This window comes from Populus euphratica, unplaced genomic scaffold (assembly GCF_000495115.2).
Source record: "Populus euphratica unplaced genomic scaffold, PopEup_1.0 scaffold130.1, whole genome shotgun sequence".
NCBI lineage: Eukaryota > Viridiplantae > Streptophyta > Magnoliopsida > Malpighiales > Salicaceae > Populus > Populus euphratica.
The window spans coordinates 476,338-497,112 of NW_011500018.1; the positions used below are offsets into that span (position 1 = coordinate 476,338).

The 20,775-nt window shown below is 29.3% G+C and overlaps 4 protein-coding genes across 9 annotated transcripts in view; all 4 read right to left on the minus strand.

Moving 5' to 3' along the window:
• LOC105141790 (protein yippee-like At3g11230) overlaps positions 1-428 on the minus strand; it is a 2,568-nt gene extending 2,140 nt beyond the window's left edge. The window contains exon 1 of the mRNA XM_011049144.1: positions 6-428. The gene's annotated coding sequence lies outside the window, so the exon portion shown is untranslated. The remainder of the gene's footprint in view (positions 1-5) is intronic.
• A 380-nt stretch (positions 429-808) lies between these two features.
• Positions 809-2,772, minus strand: LOC105141791 (Peptidase S24/S26A/S26B/S26C family protein). 2 transcript variants are annotated; one of them, XM_011049148.1, is made up of 5 exons: positions 2,615-2,772; positions 2,321-2,522; positions 2,147-2,219; positions 1,367-1,529; positions 809-1,204 (listed from the first exon to the last, which is right to left on the minus strand). In XM_011049148.1, exons 2-5 carry the CDS (start codon positions 2,481-2,483, stop codon positions 1,094-1,096), a joined length of 510 nt encoding a protein of 169 aa, XP_011047450.1. In that variant the 5' UTR covers positions 2,484-2,522; positions 2,615-2,772; the 3' UTR covers positions 809-1,093. The 2 variants fall into 2 exon arrangements, with proteins under 2 accessions (XP_011047450.1, XP_011047449.1); XM_011049147.1 differs by having other exon boundaries at positions 2,321-2,512; positions 2,615-2,770.
• A 4,529-nt stretch (positions 2,773-7,301) lies between these two features.
• On the minus strand, positions 7,302-8,482 carry LOC105141792 (chlorophyll a-b binding protein CP29.1, chloroplastic). Its single transcript, XM_011049149.1, has 2 exons — positions 7,936-8,482; positions 7,302-7,861 (listed from the first exon to the last, which is right to left on the minus strand). Exons 1-2 carry the CDS (start codon positions 8,425-8,427, stop codon positions 7,502-7,504), a joined length of 852 nt encoding a protein of 283 aa, XP_011047451.1. The 5' UTR covers positions 8,428-8,482; the 3' UTR covers positions 7,302-7,501.
• Positions 8,483-12,954: 4,472 nt separating this feature from the next.
• LOC105141793 (E3 ubiquitin-protein ligase RNF8-like) lies at positions 12,955-16,195 on the minus strand. Of its 5 annotated transcripts, none has more exons than XM_011049150.1 (5): positions 15,831-16,195; positions 14,573-14,723; positions 14,354-14,420; positions 13,979-14,210; positions 12,955-13,328 (listed from the first exon to the last, which is right to left on the minus strand). In XM_011049150.1, the coding sequence occupies exons 1-5, from the start codon at positions 15,893-15,895 to the stop codon at positions 13,118-13,120; spliced, it is 726 nt and encodes a 241-aa protein (XP_011047452.1). In that variant the 5' UTR covers positions 15,896-16,195; the 3' UTR covers positions 12,955-13,117. The 5 variants fall into 5 exon arrangements, with proteins under 5 accessions (XP_011047452.1, XP_011047456.1, XP_011047455.1 ...); XM_011049154.1 differs by lacking the exon at positions 15,831-16,195 and adding an exon at positions 15,551-15,791; XM_011049153.1 differs by lacking the exon at positions 15,831-16,195 and adding an exon at positions 14,968-15,529.
• Positions 16,196-20,775: the final 4,580 nt, after the last annotated feature.

Here is a 20,775-nt window from a genome sequence, read left to right on the forward strand (position 1 = left end):
GGGAAAGAGGAAAACGAAGAAGGCTGTGACGAGTATGAGAAATTATGACTTTCTGTATGTAACTTCTGCTCATTAAATACTACAAAAGCAAACAAAATCTGTGATATAGGAGGGGGGTACTTTTGGGCCTCCAAAATTATGATATTTTTTAAGTTGCTTTATAGGAATTTTTGCCAATGGTGGCCCTCGGTTTTACTGTTATTAGTTACTTGCCTTCTTAACCTCTCTGCAAATTTATCCTTCCACTCTCCCCTTGATTACATTCTTTTGATTATCATGTTAATATCATGTCATTCTTGCAAAACCCAGTTAAGTTTGACAGTAAAGTCAATCCAATAACAGCTCATCCAAGCACTAATCTAAAACTTAAATAGAGTTAAGTTTCATTGCAAATTCATGAGGTAACCCTTCAAACTTATACCCTGAATCGGGATAAATCAAACCTAGTTTAGGTATTATAATGATGTTTATTGTATTATAATAATGTTTATGATATGTGATTACAATGGAAAAACGAGTTTAATAAGCTTGGCATGATCGAAACTCAAAAGGAAACGTCAACATTAGGCTTGCTTCAATTGGGCTTTTGGTAAGCCCAAGATGTGACTACCCAAGGGCATGAGACATCTGAGCCCATTATGGACAAAGCTACAGAAACAGGAGAATACAGTGTGTTAAAAAACAAACATGTTGATGGCCCCTGGATGCCAATTTGCTTCACATCTAGACGTGAGACGAAAGGGCTTGCTAGGTAACATCTCAGGATCCTCCTTCGGAAGACCTGGCATTGGAATATAAAACACCGAAATTGAACTTGCACAAGGATATAGAAATTGTAAAAACTTTCTATCTCTTCAAAAATGCACTCTAGACCATTTGGATTTTTGCTAAGTTGTCAATACACTGAATATTTCAAATAATTGTGATTCTCAGTATGGAATGTAGAGCACCGGTTTTGGTTGCAGTGAAGCCACACAACAAAGGGGCGGAAAGCAAATAGGCAACATGATTCCATAAAGCAATGCTGAAACGGGACTCGGGAAAAACTTGAGAATTTGTGATCCCGCACAAGAAGAGAACTGTTACTGGAAGTTCATGCGGAGGGGGGAAATCTGTCTTGAAGGATTCTTCTCTCAACCTGGCATACTCTTTGAGGAGGCCATACAATGGTCGTAGCCCTTCCCTGGACTAAACCCAAAGGAATCTGCAAGGAATCGGCTCCTTCAAATCAGATAGCAAGCACAAAATACTAGCAGTATAATGCAGATTTTGCAAGTTAAACCAGTTAAGCATGCTAAGATATGTCATCGAAAAAGTCAAAACCTTGTAGAAGCTATGCATGATTATAGTTGCACAAATAACTTACTGGGCCAAAAGTTCTTGAATCCATGCTAGATGCTGGATTGTCTCCCTCAACCCAACAGTGTCCTTCTGGAATCTTGATCACATCATTTTGAGGAGTTCCTATCCAGTCACCAGGTAAGCCAATAATTCTCTTGATGAGTTTCTGCTTGTGTTCGCTTGGGGAGCTACAAAATGATGCAAAAATAATTACAAGTCAGATTTTCTATATAGAAATTCTGCATGAATTTATTTATGCTATATGACCAGAGCTTTCAAAGCATCACAATGTTGTAAAATATACACTATTTTAAGCTGAATAATGAAACAGCCAACATGACACTGTAAATAGACTGTGACACATATGAAAACCAATTTCAATCAGATCCAAAGATTCATATTAGGCAAAGAAGAGTTACGACACTAATTATTCATCAGTCCAAAGAGCCTGATTCATCAGTAAACAAGAGAAGAATTATACTACTTAGTCATCAGTAAACTGCTCTTGAACCACTAATTACCCGGCATGGCCAGCCTAATGCCTCAAGATGCCACAAATGGATTTTCCTACCAACAAAACCCCAACCAAGAACCCTGAATTCACTCCTTCCTTCCTGACAGTTCAAATGGGGTATAGCCAAAATGATTTAAAGAATCCAAAATGCAATAAAACCTTAAATTTCCTCCATTCTAAACTACAGCTTCAAGAATCATCCAAAGACAAATTCACATCACAATAAGAATAAAGCATGGGTTCCAACCATGACAGAAACACAATCCAATCAAAATCCACGAAAACACCTACCGAAAAACTACCACATCGCCATGGGAAAATTTGTACTTTGCAAGGCAAAACTTCTCGATCAAAACACGGTCATCTGTACTCAAAACAAATAATCAAAACAATCCCAAATCAGCATTAAAAAAAACCACTTCTATCATTAAACTTCCAAAAAATATAAGAATGAAAAAGCATTACCTAATGACCCCAAAACTGTATTGGTCCTAGGATTAAACGTAGGAGACATAGAGCCACCTCGTACCGGAACAATACTAGCATATCGGTCTGTAATGGTTAGCCCTATGACCCCGACTGTTAAATATTTCTTTGTCAAATTCCACAATAAACTCCCACTTCCCATTATTTCACTACGTGCATTATTAGTAAAAACTGCAAAAATCCCGAACAGGCAAAAAAAAAAATTATCTGCACAAATATCCCATTATCAAGAAATAAATAAAAAGTGAAAATTTTTAAAAGTAAATTTCTTACTTGTTGAATGGAGTGTTTCTTGCGGCGAGGAAATCGTGGGGAAAAGGCAGGAGGGAAAGCTGCTTTGACTACAGTTTCGGGGTTTCGAGCGAGGGGCAAGAGAACCCTGGGAGAAATGGAGGCTGGTTATGGGATTTTATTGAAGGGTATGTTGGGAAAATTGATAGTTTCTTAGGGTTGTTTTGTAATTATAAGAGAGAATAGAGTAGAATTGTTTGGTACCTATAGTTTGTGCCATTTAATAATTCACAGTAATATTCTCCTTTTCTTTTTCTGTCCATGAAATTTGGTATGGCATATCAATTTGATGAAAGAAAAAATTGCATATCAATTTAATAATTATAAGAGAGAATAGAGTAGAAAAAATTAATTTTGATGTTAACAAATTTTATTTAATAAAAAATATTTGATGATGAATATTTTAAATTTTAATAATATCTTAAAAAATAAAAATAAAAATTTAACCGATTTAATTTTTTATATTTTCATACTGTTTTTAAGGTTTTTAAGATTAATAACTTTTTTTTTTTGAGATTATTAAAAATCCATATGGTATGATAACTTTTCAAAAATTAATTAAAATTTGGAGTGACACTTTAAGAGTCGTAAAAAATATCTTAATATTTAAAAATTGATCAAAATTTGTTATTATTTTTTTAATTTAGTCTTTAATTTTATTTTCAATCACATTTTTTCATGTCTAATTGATCAAAATTTGTTAAAAAAATAAAAACCCAATGATAGGGGACCAAAGCGTAAAACATAATAAAAACTTATGCCAATCTAAAATCTAGTTAAAATAGTTATTTACATCCTTCTACTTTCATTTTTCAATCTTGACAGTCCTTATATTGTTTGAAAATTTAATTTTTATTCAATTTTTTTTTCAATCCTTGGATATGAGATATGAGAGAAAAAATATCGGTTAACATAATTTTAGTCACAAAAAAGTTAATTTTGATATTAACAAATTTTATTTAACAAGAAAGATTTGATGATGACTGTTTTGAATTTCAATAATATCTCAAAAAACATATCAATTTCAAGAATGAAAGATTTTAACAGATTTGATTTTTTATATTTTCATATTGTTTTTGAGATTTTCAAGATTAATAACTTAAGTTTTTTTTAGATTATTAAAAATCCATATGGTATGGTAACTTTTCAAAAAATAATTAAAATTTAAAGTGACACTTTAAGAGTCATAAATCGTAAAAAATATCTTAACATTTAAAAATTGATCAAAATTTGTTATTATTTTTTTTAATTTAATCTTTAATTTTATTTTCAATCATATTTTTTTATGTCTAATTAATCAAAAAAATTTTAAAAAATAAAAACCCAATGATAGGGAACCAAAGCGTAAAACACAATAAAAACTTATGCCAATCTAAAATCTAGCTAAAACTTATTTACATCCTTCTACTTTCATTTTTCAATCTTGGCAGTCCTATATTGTTTGAAAATTTAATTTTTATTCAAATTTTTTTTTTCAATCCTTGGATATGAGATATGAGAGAAAAAATATCGGTTAACATAATTTTAGTCACAAAAAAGTTAATTTTGATATTAACAAATTTTATTTAACAAGAAAGATTTGATGATGACTGTTTTGAATTTCAATAATATCTCAAAAAACATATCAATTTCAAGAATGAAAGATTTTAACAGATTTGATTTTTTATATTTTCATATTGTTTTTGAGATTTTCAAGATTAATAACTTAAGTTTTTTTTAGATTATTAAAAATCCATATGGTATGGTAACTTTTCAAAAATTAATTAAAATTTGGAGTGACACTTTAAGAGTCATATATCGCAAAAAATATCTTAACATTTAAAAATTGATCAATTTTTTTTTTTAATTTAGGCTTTAATTTTATTTTCAATCACATCTTTACATGTCTAATTGATCAAAATTTATTAAAAAAATAAAAACCCAATGATAGGGGACCAAAGCATAAAACACAATAAAAACTTATGCCAATCTAAAATCTAGCTAAAATAGTTATTTACATCATTCTATTTTCATTTTTCAATCCTGGCAGTCCTTATATTGTTTGAAAATTTAATTTTTATTCAATTTTGTTTTCAATCCTTGGATATGAGATATGAGAGAAAAAATATGGTTAACATCGATTTTAGCCACGAAAAAATTAATCTTGGTGTTAACAAGTTTTATTTAACAAGAAAGATTTGATGATGATTGTTTTGAATTTCAATAATACCTTACAAAACATATCAATTTCAAAAAAGAAAGATTTTAACCAATTTGATTTTTTATATTTTCATACTGTTTTTGAGGTTTTTAAGTTTAATAATTTAAGTTTTTTTTGCTTTATGCTTGTATGGATGTTTATTGAGTGAAAATAGGTTGAAAAAATAATATTTAAAACAAAATAAAATTTATCTTGATTTTCCAACCATTATAAAGGTGGGTAGAACTTGGTTAAACAAACAACAGTTCATTTATCTTATCATTAAAAAAAAAAACCTAGGTCCAACCCTTAAAATAATAAATCAAAACCAGCTATGTGAGCCTAGGCTAAAAACTCTGATTCAATATATTGGAGTATCAATTATTATTTTTTTAATATTATCTTAATTTTTTTTAACCTTTTCTTTTAGCTTTTCTAAAAAAGAAACTAATTTTTTAATCACATATTTAGGTAAAAAATATATTTAAACAGAAAAAATTATTAAACCTTGGAGTACATGATCAATATCAAAGGTTTAACGAGTTAAATAATGAAACTTGAATCAATATAATATATTTTTGTGTTATTTTTTTTTAAATGTCACATTATAATTTTTTTTTAAAGCAATTGGTTTCTTTTTAGTTAGTCTTTGTAATGTGTTTCATTTTAATTTATGAATTGATTAATTGGTTTCAATTTCATTTTTACAAAGTTTTTAGTCAACTTGAATTTATTTTTTAAAAATTTAATCTACGTTATTGCTAGCTGCCTAGGTTATTTTTATATTCATGTGCTTGAGTTTTTTATTTTTTTCATCTTGACTTTTTTTTTCATGTTTAAAAAGATATTTAGTCTGAGATGCATCATCTTAATATTTATATAAAAAAAATGTCTTGAAATTTTTTTAATCAACTTATATTTTTTTATTATTTTTTTGTGTTTTTTTTTTTAAATTTGACAATTGAGCTGGATTATAATAAATCAATTTTTTTTTATAATTTAATTTAAAATTTAAACTAGATATGAGTTGCAGTCGAAAGATTTTAGAAATTACTTAGCTTAACTCGGTTTGATGCTCCAAATGTCTTGCACCAATGCACGTGTGTTTTAGTATTAGTTTGTTTTAGATACATCCAGAATAATACAATTATTACGGTTTCTTTTAAGAAAATAGAACTTCATTTGGAGACAGTGGTTATGACATCTATTCAATTCAAAGCATTCTGTCGTGTTTGGAGGTTTATAGTTTTTTTTTAAGTGTTTTTTATATTAAAATATATTATATATTTTTTTTAAAAAAATATTTTTAAAATTAATATATTAAAATGATTTAAAACATATAAAAAATTATTATTTTTTTTAGAAGCACGCAAACGTTCTTACTAGCTAAAAAAAAAAGAATGATAAGATTGTTAGAATTCAGAACCTGTAAAAATTAACAACAATGTAACTAATTTTTTTATTCATTTACTTATTTACTGTCAAAAACTATTATAATTTTTTATATAGAAAAAACTAAAAAAATCCTAATAATACTCGATAAAAGAATTATCTTTTCAAATAGAAAAAACTAAAAAACATAATAAATTATAAAATAAGAAATAAGAAATAATTTTTTTAAATTAAAAAAATAACAAAGAAAATTATTTATTTTATAAAAAGCTCCTGTCTCGATAATAGATTCAGGAGTTTCTTGTTCTTTCTTCCGTTCTTGGAGAAACATAGATACAGAAAGGAGAAAATGCCTCCCTCTAGTCCTCTAATCCTCTAATCTTGCTCATGTGTTGAGCCCCATTGTCAGCTGCGTAAAAGTCTAAGCTGTGCTTAACTTTTGAAATCCTCTTACCGTCGAATCCTCCTTATCGTTCTTCATATTTTACATGTTTGCTTGCGAAGTAGATGATATCTCGACACAAGTTCACACCCCTTGCTGTTTCTCAAGGTAGATGATTTAAATGCAACAAATGTCTCTCCCTAAATCTAATTATCTGTCTACTTGCATTTTTGTAGCACTTTCAGGCTGGCGTAGAGCTTGCTCATGAGTTTGTTTCTATGGCTGCGACCGATGCTTAGCAGCTTTGTTTCTATGGTTTGCTAGTGACTCCCCACCTTAGCCTTGTCCCAGAGACAAGCCCTATACTTTCGGATTTGATAAAGATTACGAAAATCTTCACTTCCTAAGATATGCTGATAATTGAATTCAAGTTTAATTAACACGGAAAACTGTTCGGCATATTTTCACTTCCTTAGATATGCTGATAATTGGATTCCGAGTTTAATTAAGAAATTGGAAAATATTCGGCATATTTCAAATTTATGTGAACCAACAATCCGAATCCAAGAACTTTTTAAGTTGAGAATTCATAATTGGCTGGAGTGCACAAGCAGGGCAGATGGCAAGGTGGAATACTTTTTGATGTTAACCAAGTTACTCTCTTTCACGAATCCTAGCTTAATTTCCGCCACAAAAACAAGTTTATGATCTGTACATGGTCCCTTAAGCTTCCCAGGGTGACATACATTCATGACTAGCTACTTCAATGATCACACATTAACAATATCAAGAAGCAATAGAGGGCCACAAGAATGTGCTTAAATTGTCGAAGGTTATAATTTTTACAAGAAGACAAGGAGGATCTGGCAACACTTTAAGCCGATTAAAACATTCTCAGGGCGAAGGATCACATTTTTTAAGAGGACAGGGTGTCAATAATGGTCGTGTGGAGAGGATCACTTAAGTGAGTAGCCCAGTTGTTGAGGGGGCCTTTTCCTGTAACCCAAGCTTGCACTGCAAAGCCTAGGAAGGCAACCATGGCAAGGCGAGCGTGCTTGATCTCTGCCAATTGAAGGGTAGCCTTCTTTTCTGGGTCAGCAGCTAAGCCAAGAGGATCAAAGAAACTGCCTCCTGGGTAGAGTCTTTTCTCTGGGTCAAGCTCTGCGTTCCTTTGGAATTCAATGTATCCAATCACCAAAACCTCAATCCAGATCAATGTTGTAATGGAAAATGGTAGCGGCTGACCAAGGTATGATGATCCTTCAACTAATTCAACCTGAAAAGGACACAAGATCATCAGCCACCTGAACTTAAATGCATCACTAAAAGACAAATTCCTGATATATGTACCTTTCCAGCATCTTGCCAGGTAACTCCAGTGAGCCACTCGACTGAGAGAGCACCGAGAGTAGCCAACATAGCCCACCTTCCATGAATAAGCTCACACTCCCTGAACCTTTGCAACCCGAAAACCTCACTGTAAGGCTGGAACGGAGTTGACTTCACATCAGAAACTTCAGTACGGGTCCCAATAATATCTCCAGCCAGATTCTTAGCCAAGTTTTGATCCAAAGAGTCAAGCTCGAACTGCAAGTACTCAGCTGGTCTGCCCAACCCAAATGGGTCAAACCCGTAATCACCAACCAAACTGCCATCTAGGTACTCAGGTGCCTTGGCTCCTGGATACCAAAGTGGGCGGTCTGGAGTGGTCTTCATAGATGTGTTGGGTGCTTGCTTGCCAAATCCGAACCTGGCTTGGACCCTACCCGCGTTTGAGTAGACGTCGGGCAGACGTGTTCCAATGAAGGAGGATGTAGCTGCAGCAGCTGTGGAGGCAGTCATGGCTAGACTCAGGTGTGATTTTAGGAGACTTGAAGAAGTGATTGTTAGTTCCGCCGTGCTACACTGGCTTTTAATGAAGGTTAGATGCTTTATCTTCGGTGGTAATTACAGGCCATTGGATCAATTTGCGTATCCATCTGAGGGTTGTGAAAGTATAGGCCTTATCTTGCCTTATCTGAATGTGGGGTCCGGTGACTTGTGCCTTGCCGGTAATATCTGGTCTTGCATGATGTTGAAGTTCAATTATATTATATTTATTTAATTTTCTATTATATTATTTGTATATACTAATATTAAAAATAATATTTTTTAAAAAAATTATTTTAATATATTTCAAATAAAAAATTATTTTAAAAAATAATTATTACTATTTTTTAAACACCCTTCAATATTAATATTTCTAAAGTAACCATCCGTCTCTTCATTACCTTTTACTTTTCATTTACTTATCCTTAAGAAAGTTTATACTTTCAATTCAATCGCAACATTGCTTTCGTTCTCCTTTACCTTTTTATCTTCAAGATTCTAAAAGAAAAAATGTTCATATTTTTCTTTCATTCTAAAATAAAAAAAAAGCTACTTCTTCCCAACTCGCACAGGAAAAACAAGGATAAGCAAAAGTTCATTCAGAAAATTAAGCATTCAAGAACATCACATACGGCTTGTTTTCTATTATGCAGGGAATCTGTAATCTTGAGCAAACACAATTTTTTTGGAAAAAGAAATATAAATCCCCTTCCATCAGATTCACGCTGAAAAAGGCATTGCTGAAAAAATGCGATAACACTCTTCCTCTCGTACTTAAAAAGATTGTAAATGCAACTATTTATGTAAAATTATTTATACTAATACGTAGGGGTGATTACAAAAATAATAAATCAATTAAACTAAAAAAATTAATAGAAAAAATTAAACAGAAAAAAAACTGATTAGAATATTTTTTTAAAAAATCTAATTTTATAATAGAGAAATCAATTAACTCAAACTAAACCAGTTATAAAAAAAATATTATTAATAAAATAATAATTTATCCAGTAATCCTGGCTATCCTCTCACCTCTACGCCTCCCCCACTCCTCCTTGGATTTAGACAAAAAAAAATCCAAAATAAATCCAAAACAACTAGACATGATGTTTTTCAAAATCTATGAACTATCCAGTTAGCCTTTCCTCTTCATCCATGCAAGATCGCATGGCACTCCAGTACTCTTCTATAGCATCCTAGCATATGCATCAGTTATATATGAGTGAGTTTTAATTCTATTTTTTTTCCTTCTTAATTAATTAATTAACTAATAGCTATTTTTATTTTTTCTAGCTTTATCATCTATTTAATTTATTATATTTGATTTTCAATACAAAGATTAGAGATACAATTATTGTTTTGAATGCTCAAAAATCTATTCATAAGAAAATTATTTGTATTTTTTATTTTAGTTGTCTCAAAATAATATAATTTTTTTCTGATTGTAATGGAATTTATATAGGTTTAGATTGTTCTTCTAATGCTTACGTAAATATTTATACTTATTTTAATTGGATTTTTATTCTTGTCCTCGGAAAGAAATGTATATATTGTGATCTAATGCTTGCGGCTTTGATTGATTCCATGGTTAGTTCAGGGGATGGTTCACCCTTGTGTTGTAGAATTTTTTTTATTGAATTTTCAAGAGATGGCTTAGTTTTTTAGGATCATATGAGAGAGTAGATGACTGAATTTAAGAAATATTTAACAAATGGCTAGCCTGTGCTAGAGAGTTGTGCAGAAGGGCTAGCTCTTGTTGATAAGCTTAGGGCTGTAGTATGTGAGAGTATTAGTCTTTATATAGAGAAAAATGAGGAGTTTAAGGATTATTTGAATGGTTTTACACAAGCTGTTTGGACTTTGCTAGGGAATGTGTCCCAGTCGTCGTCAAGTTGTGATAGTTTTAGCTGCTACTGCAATTAAGTCTTTGATTATTGCAATTAAGTCCTTTAATTTGTCAATTGCTGCCTGTAAGCATTCCAAGGTTGCTCATCTTTAAACCATTTAGGTGATGGTCAAGTGGTAAGAACTTGAGATCAAGAGGTTTGCTCCCTCTGTGGTTTCAGGTTCGAGTTCTTGGTTGCTCATATGATGACTACTGGAGGCTTACATGGTCGTTAACTTTAGGGCCCGTGAGATTAGTCGTGGTGCGCGCAAACTAGCCCGGACACCCACGTTAATCTAAAAATAAAAGTTGCATAAGGTACGCGCAAGCTGACCCGAACACCCACCTTAATCTATAAAAAAAAGATTGGTCATCTTTACCATTGATGAAGCAAAATCAGCTGAGAAAAGACAGCAATTAAGGATTTTTGTTTCCCTATTCAGCTTCCTATTTTCATTCTATTGCTTAGAACTTCTCTTGAAAATTACGCAAATTGGTTTGTTTCGTCTAGAAACCATCTTTTGGCCTTTTGTTTGTTTAATATCGAACTTAAGATTGTATTCCTATAAGCTGGAATTAGACAGAATTGAAATCTCATGTTTGTGCAAATGTCAATTGGAGTTCTTTTATGGGCTATTGGTGTACAACCCATATTATAACCTTGATAAACAATTTTTCAATCTATAAAAATCTTGAATTGGATATTTTTTTTATAAATTTATATCTTTTATTTTATGATTTATTAATTAACTTATTTTTATTCTAGCATGTTTAATTTTTTTATTTTGTAAAATTTAATGGAAAGTTACATTTATTAATGGATGATAATTAGTTCAAAAATTGATATATTTATTGAAAATATATGGTAAAAATATTCCATTTTATTTTTATATCTTCTAATGTAATTTATCATATTATAATTTTAGATTTTTAATTTCAGGTTTTAATGTCAATAGTATTAACCATTAACAAATCAAATTGTTTTATGACAATGTAATTTGTTGTTTTTTTAAGCTTTTTAAAGACAATAGTTTGTAATTTGTATTTTAATTTATTGGTATATATTATTTTAATTTCTCTATACCTGCGCACTCAATCAAAACAGAAAAAATAATATTAGAAAAGCAATATATATATTGAACACAAGATTGATACTAACAATTTAATATAAATAAATATTTAGTGATAAAAAAATAAAATATACTTTAAAGTTTTCTAGGAAAGTTAGATAATATTAACATCAATTAAAAACCTATTAGAAATCCAATTAAAAACATAAGAAAGCCCATTAGAAGCCTATCAAACAACCCATTAAAAGCCTAAAAAATATATATATAGGTTTTCTTAGTTTTTTGAAATCAAGAATCGAACTGGATTGAAACCAATCGATTAGACTCGGTTTTAGTTTTTTAAAAAAATTGGTTAATTGTTTTTTATAGATAAAAACTAAACCGAATTGAAAATGATCACTTCTACTAATATAGATGTATGTAAAGTTTAAAAGTTAACTTTTCATTCAAATTATTTGAAAATTTTGGTAGAAGGTATCATGTATAATTATTAGATTAATTAATTTTAAAAATTTAATTAATTAACTTAAATAAATTAATTTAAAAATTAAAATAATTTATATTATATAATATCAAAGCAAGCGTGCCCATACACACAAAGATGTTACACAATATCAACGCGATTGTGTCCACATACACATAGATACATGTGTGTGTTTTGATTTTTTCTTTTTTAAATCTTCCATTCAACATCAAAATCTATTAATTTTGCGTTTCAAAATTTATAAGGTACAACAAAACCTCTTTATTTTTTTATATGAGATAAAGTTATTTTAAATAATCTAATATAAAAGTTAAATTTTAACAACAATCCCCTACTTAACTTATAATATTAGATGATATCATGTTTCATGCATGAAAGGATGTGTCTTTAGATTTAAACCTTTTTTTAAGTGTTTTATGTGTAAAAAAATATTTTTAGATTTAAATTTATTTTTAGTGTAAGTATTTCAAATTAAAGAAATTATGATGATAAAAATATTTAAATCAAGATTTCATTAGAGAGAATGGGAAAAACTACACTCTTAATCCAATTAATTCAAAACAAAAGATTACCATTATTTCTTTTTTAATTTTTTAAATTGATTTTTTCATTCAAAAATAAGTTTTATAATTTATTTGACTATGATGATCTCCTAGATAGGCCAAGCTAACTTTTTAACTTTTTTTTATTTGATATTTCAGTGCTGTTGAATGTTAAGATTAATTAGATATTAAGTTTTATAATTTTTTTTATTGGTAGGAAAAGAAAAAAAAATTGAACTAATTCTTACCTGTTGAAGCATGAAAGATTAAATTTTTTATTTCAACTTTTGAAGCAGGAATCGTTCAATTTCCATGATGCCTTCGTGATGTAAAAAGCTTCCACGAAGAAAGCTGTTATGTTTCTCGCTCCCTTCTTTTATTACAGATTCAGGGAGAAAAAGCAATGCAAGACAAGTTCACCTTTCTTTTACAAGAAAGGGCGATCAAAGCTCTGCGTCACGCAACAGGGATCGCGTTGATCAACGGGCAAAGAGAGCCCTATTTCTGTTGTTCTTCAGCACAAGTTCTAACTTTTACTTGACAAATAAATTTCTAAAATCATAGCAACCAAACCGTGCTAAGAATGAGAAGGTATATATACAATGTTAAAATGTGTGCTGCTGAATGAGGGGAAGCAAGAATCATATACAAGCAACCGGAACTTTATGCAAACTTCTCCAGACCCTCACCGGTAACGAGGGTCGTAAGAAACAAACATTGGTTCAGGAACAATGAGTGGCAACTTATCAATGTACATGAACAGTCTTTTCAAATTCTGTCTAGTCATTGAAGACAAGTCAATGATCTCATTGTTGCTGGTGTAGATCCAAAGGTCACCTGAGTTGACTCTCTTGAGACTGTCTCGACAGAAAGGACATGATTGAGAGCGCGTACGCCTGAAGCAACCACAGCAAGATGTTAGAACATCGAGTCAAACTTACTGTATTACCAAAACACACCCTGCTCTAATTAATTGATGTTTACAAGAACAGAAAACAGATGATTTGGACACAATAATCCAATCCCTGACCATATTTGATAAGGTGCTTTTGGCAGGCAAGAACGACTAATCATTTGCCAGGGAACGATCTTTTTAAGCAATATATGATCAAGACATATGAATTCTATATGTTCAGAGAAGTAAACAAAAAATACCCATAAAAAGACGACTTAACAGATTGATGCCTTAAATGTTGATCCATAAAAAAGTAGTTTCTGTGGAATAATGAAATGAGATTCCCAACGTTTTGAATATCAAAATATGCTAAACAGCTTTATTGAGTATTTATCAATTTTCATCCCCTGTGCATACACTGCAGATATTGTACAAGCATCAATAGAAGAGGTGCTCAATGGGGAAAAATGTTAAAAGTCAGGAGTTGCAGATTCATTAACTATAAACTGAAAAGAGATGGATAAGATCATGTAGAATTTAAGAGAGGACCTAGCCGCATGAAATTATTGGTTAAATACCTTGAATAGAGTCCCCTTGTGTGATTATTTGTGCATACATCTAAACATGCTTGCGGTGTGGAGGTTAACTTACCAATCTCGATAGCACTTCATACACATTGCATGATTGCACTTGGGCAATACAACCCTGCTATTAATCTCCATGCAAATACCACATTCTTCCTCTCTTTCTAAATCAATTTCAGAGAGCTTTCCTTTGTCCATTTCGTCTCTCTTTTTGTACTTTGCACAAATTTCCTTTTGCTTTCTGTCTTCTACATCAGTGATTCCTCTTTCAAGTTGCATTAAAGAAGGAAATATCACCCCTGTAAGCACAAAAATAAAAGATCATACTAGGATAAGACTGCTGCTATCTTTGTTCAAGGAGAATAAATTATAAACCAAATACAGCAAGCTTCAAAAATTGTGTTGCATAAAGTTGAAAGTTACTGACTTCTTTAAACCTCACCATAAAACTCTCTTATGCTAGCCTTTCTTTCATAAATAGACATGGTTGTCTTTCCATCCTCATAAGTCTGTGACACAACATTATAATAATACATCAAGGTTAAGGCAGCATTTGTTTTTTACTATAATAACATCTGCAGGCAGAAGGGGGTTAAGCAAACAGAAATGGACTCCTGGCCACTAAAAACATCAACAAACTATCGAAGGAAATGCAAATTACCTTGTATATAAGAATTCTAAGCAATCCCAAGGCACCAGCTAGGTGAAAGCCAGTCCATTGGACAAGAAAAAGAAAAAGGTGAGCGGCAGGGCTGTAGGATAATCTCATTTGAAGGCAGGCACCATCATATTCCCTAGGATAATCAGAAGCCCTGCATCACAACAAAAACACATGCATATATCATATTTCAAGGCATAATGATAGCGAACCACACACACACAGGAACAGATTATCCAAAGCAGAAAATTCTAAAACCACAAACATGTTAGTAACCATGTCTTGAGCTTATTAAACTTTCTGCATTGGCAAGGGTAAGGACAGGCAGCCATTGATTGAGCAACCTATCTGGAACGGAAAATGGTACGAAGAGCAGAGTTTGGACAAAAATCTCATACTCAGTTTTCAAAAAGAAGGCAACTCAACTAGCAGGGCATCATTCATCTGGCCCATCTACACTGGCATCATGTGAACTCTCACATGGCTCCAAAATAGATAAAAAACGCACATTCACGGTTTTGATTCATTGTCCCATTAATGCCTTAAACAATTTGCTCTCAATAATCAATAACTATCAAGTGCCTGTGCCACAAATTAGCATCATGAACTCAACTTTCAATGAGAGAAATTCAACAAAAACCAAAACTTTTATTTTAGAATTATTTTCTCTCAATAACCAATAACTATCAAGTGCCTGTGCCACAAATTAGCATCATGAACTCAACTTTCAACGACAGAAATTCAACAAAAACCAAAACTTCTATTTTAGAATTATTTTTTCAACTCCACAGCGTAATTGACATAAATGCCTCAAAAAGGAACAACTAATTACAAGAAAATAAAAAAAGGGCCGCACGTAAAGTATCAACTTCCACTGCTAGTACTACCCTTTGAACCTTTATATACTTTGATTTTCTGGGATGCGCCAGAATTATTTAAATTAGAGGTAAAAAAATGCATAATGTCCCACTCAATAAATACCTTATACACACTGAAACAGATATCTACCCTCCCAGCGCACTAAATATCCAGGAAAAAAAAACAAAAAAGAAAAGAACCTGACAGACAAGAACAAACACGTCATGTCATGAGGAAAAAAATCAAAACTTGAAAATCAGCTAAGAGGATCCAGAAATCAAAGCAAATGCATCAACCCTAAAAGAAATATCAACTCAACTTATCCGAAATCCCAAATATCTCACCAAATTCGGTGAAGACAAAAAAAAAAAACATAACAACAGAAAAGGGGAGAAGAAATTACAGAGTATTGGCAAATTGAATATCAGCTTCAAGAGCTTTAAGAGAATCCTTAAACGATTTCCTCATCTCCCTTTGCTTTTTATCTTCCAAAAATCCACCACTCCTTCAAAAACCACCCATTACAAATTTCCCATTTCCTTATTTCACGTTAAAAAAAGAGAAAAAGAAACAACCTTGAAATTATCTCCAAAAGAAAACCCAATAACAAAGACAAACCCAGAAAAAAAAAATTATGACTGTTGGCAGGCAGAGAAGGGCACAGAGAGGTTGAGAGAAGGGAGAAAAGGAGGAGCAAAATGAAGAGCAAGGGTTCCTATCGCTTGGTGCGCACGTAATTGTCACTCTCATTGGTTCAGGTCATTGGTAACCTAACCTAGGCTTATAAGCACAAGAAGCTGGAGGAATGTAGAGTGTACTTGTATAATCACGTTATTACCCTTACTTTTGCCTCGAAATTTATGTCCTACCTGCTTCCTCATGTTTCTGCTTATTATAATTTATGTGTAGGTTTTGAGAAATTATTCAAAATATTAGGATTTTGTTTTTACAAAAATATGAGTTATTGAATAATTATTAGTATATTATTCTATTATAAAAAATATATTTAAATAGAATAGTTATTATGATGATTTTTAAATATCATTTTGTTAAAAAAAAATATAAAGATTCAAAGTTAATTTAATATTGTATTCTTGTTTATTTTAAAAGTTTTTTATTTAAAAAATTATTAAAATAATTTTTTTATTTTTTAAAATTTATTTTTGATATTATTATATTAAAGTATCTAAAAATAAAAAATATTCTAATTTCTCTTAAAATATTTTTAAACAGTAAAAAATATTTTAAAAATATTTCAAAATCATTAGAAATTGCAAAAAAATCAATTTAATATTACAATTATAAGTTAACAATAACTTTAAAAGTGGGTGGCGTTTTGCGTTTTGGTTGATGTTTAGTCTGGCATCTTATGACGCGTGGCATATATGCATGCTTTACCAACCGTTAAATATGGATCCCACTTTTTTTATGATCATGTTGTTCATTGGGAAAATAGATGGACCCCACTAAAGAATCAGATCATACCCCAAGGTTCTACAAAACTTTGAATAAGAAGAACCACTCCCCCACCAAGAAGTGTGTATTTGACATTTATATAACTTTTACGATTTTGATTTTAAAAAATAAGTTTAATAAAAAAATTATTTATGATTTAAAAAATTATGTTTAAATTTTTTTAATTAAAATTATTATGAGATAATTTTTTATAGATAAAATAAATAAAAAACTCGACTTAAATGATCAATTTATTAATTTAAATTAAATTAAATGGAAGTTCATTCTATGTAAATTTATTTATTTAAATAATTACTTTACATATTAATTAACCTTGTTAAAATATTAATTTATTTTTTGAATAATATTTTTTTAAATTAAAATTTTAATAATATTATTTTAAATTATCAAGATCAACCAAGTAAACTCATTTCCATAACCTTGTCACTCCCTTTATTAATAACTTGCCTCCAACCCTTGTTCGGGAAAGCGAGCTGTTTTAGGAAAATGAGTTCCACCAAAAATATATTTAGATATTTGACTGAATTGAGAAATAAAACCTTAAAGTTATTAATTTCTTTTAAAATAGTAATATTAAATATTTTTCTATAATTAATGTACATTTAAAATAAGATTTAATGATTTTTAGAGTATGACAATTAAAAGTGAGTAAAAAAAATCAGAAAACTAATTTGATAGGAAAAATACTAAAAAAGTAATTATAAAAATTTAATTATAAAAAAACTAATTAAACTGATTAAAGTTTTTTAAAAACTAACTAATTTGATTTAGTTTTGATTTTATAAATCTGAAATAAAAAAAATAAAAAAAATTAAACCAAAATTAAAAAATCGAGTCAAATTTAAAAAACTAAATTTAAACAAAATTTTTTACCTAAAACTAAATCAAACTAAAAAAATCGAGCCAAAATCAAGTCGAAAATCAAATTAAACAAGTTTAAGTTAAATTTTATTCTAAAACCCAAACCAAATTAAATTAAAACGGATTAGTTTAGGCATCTTTCAGTTACATTCCAGATTTTTTAAAAAGAATTTTAATTTTATTATTTTTTTAATAAAAAATAAATTAAACAAAAATCGATCACTTTTACGAAGCTCTGTGGATAAGTTCAAGGTCACCCAAAGGGATAGAAGTAAAGATAAATAATTATATTTTTATGACTTCTAAACCATTCCCATTGTTTTCCTGCTACTTATCTAAACCGGTCGTCGATTGCAAGAGGCTATAAATTCCTACCACATTCATTAATGAAACCATGGGCGTCACCCAAGTCAAACTCAAATATAATTAATTAAAATACATTTTATTTTAAAATATATCCATATATTAAAATAATTTAAAACAATAAAAACTTAAACTTTAAATAAACTGCAACCCCAAACACTAACCTTACAATTCGGTATAAAAAAAATTTAATTTGTTTATTTTTTAAATTAATTTTTTATATTTTAAAATCATTTTAATATATTAATATAAAAAGTTATTTAAATATATTTTTAAATAAAAAATAATTTTCAAACAATCCGGTTTCACAGGCTACAAAAGAGAGTAGATAAAGAGGACAGCAGCCAGGGTCAAATCATACCACCACTCTCTTAATTGGTTGTAGCATGGTCGGATCCAAATACATGAACCTGTCCAGCGATTTCTATGAAGAGGCGCGTGGATGGACCCCTCCTGACAGAGACTTTTTCATGACTCGACAGGACCCACCATGACGAGGGATGTGGACCCTATCGATAAGCTCTATCTAGCTAAAAAAGACTAGATACCAAGCCGCTGAGTTGCTTCTTCACCCGCCTATTTTGACAATCCCCAAGCTAGCATGATTTTGACTGCAGGGTTTCAATATTTTAATGCAGTACATGAAAATATATTTTATTTTTTTATATATTTTAAAATTATTTTAATGTTATAAATAATTTTTAAAAAATAAAAAAATATTATTTTAATATATTTCTAAATAAAAAATATTTTAAATCACAGTTAAAAACAAAAAACCATTACAAAATTGCATTCTGCATGGATTCTCATCATGAATGAACCATCAAGGAATCAATGTTCCTTATATCTAACTTCCTTTGACCATGTATAATTATCCAACAAAATCCATTTTTTGTCATTAATTTAATTATTTTTTTATAAAATGAAATATCGATCTAGTTTACAACATCACGATTCATACTTCAATTTATTAAAAAAAATTATAAGTTAATAAACAAATAAGATATTTGAGAATGACAAACATCTATAAAAATAATTAAATCTAAATATAAAAAAATAAATTCTTTTTTTAACTAGATCACAATCTAAAATATATTATTTTTAACCATAACCGTCTGCATAGCTTTTATTTTATTCTTAGAAACAAAACAATTTTTCATTATGAATCAAGGTTGTAGCATTTTGATTTATATTGAATTGTGAAAGATAATTTTTTGATATATTTTCTCTATTATTTCAAATCTTATTTTAAAGAGAGAGAAGAGATGATTGTTATAGAAAGATAAGTGAAGAGAGAGGAGGAGGAGATATGAGAAAAAGAAAAAAAGTGAAAAAAAACAGAAATATTTTTTTTTAAAAAAATAATACAGTGTTTATTCTATATGTAAAATATAATTTTTTAAAATATAAAAATAAAATATTATCTTGCTCAAAGTTTAAATTTCGAAAGGATAAATAAAGAGTAATTTTCTCTTTAGTATTTGTTTTTTATTTAACACGTGCATTTTAAAACACCTTCAAATACAATATAATCATCATATTAATATTTGAGATAAAAAGAAGATAAAAGGTAATTATTGAATGATTGATTTTAATGATAAAGACATTCCAGCCTCCCATTAATCATTCCAAAGGCAAAAACAAAAGAAAACCATTGGCAGCAGTTGAAGAGGGAGATGAAACCATTTGGTTGTATCGCCGACACGTCAACTATACATAGTCTTAAACAAATAGTTTAAGTAAGAAAGATAACTAACTCACTTGAAAATGAAGGATAAAGACATGTTTTGTTTAGGTGGGGTTTGGGATTGCAAGCAGCTTGTATTTTCAAAATTATTTTTAGCTTTAATTTTTTGTTTATATTTTTTGTTTATTTTGATATATTGATTATTGTTCTAGAATTAAAACACCATAAACACTTAAAAGAAGGTTGAATTAAGTATGCAAAATAAAACTTTAAATTTAATTTTTTTTATCTAATAACATGTAATTATAAATACTATATAAATATAGTTGTTTTTGTTATTATCTAAATTTTATTTTATTTTTGTGTTTTGATCTTTTCTTGATTTTCTTTGGTTGTTTTGAGTTTATTTAGATTGTTAGGTATTATAAAGTGTCATAAATAAATCTAGTTGTATTTAGCAAAACCCTATTACAAAGTCTTGATTAGCAAAGACAAAAACCATTATGATTACAAGTTCTTTATTATTGATTTTTGCAAATCTTTTATTTATTTATTTGATGATTTCTTTAATGATATAAACTTGTCTAAATAATCACAAAGATGTGTGCAATATATAATATATATTTATATTTATATGGCATGCATTGTGTTTTATTTAAAAATTAAAATAAAATTAATGCAAGTGGCACATAATTGTGTTACATGTAGCATATTGACATATTCTTGTTAAATCACTTAAGCATTATAACATAACATTTAAAAACTTTATGGAATACATCATGTCTAATATATATAATATGCATATATTAAAATTATATTATATTAATGCTTTGTTATCCAATGTTTATGTTATCATTAAAATATATAATCAAATTATTATCTTAGCCATAATGTTAACATTGCTGTCAAAAATAAATTTTAAAAATAAAAAAATATATATTTTGATGTATTTTTAAGTAAT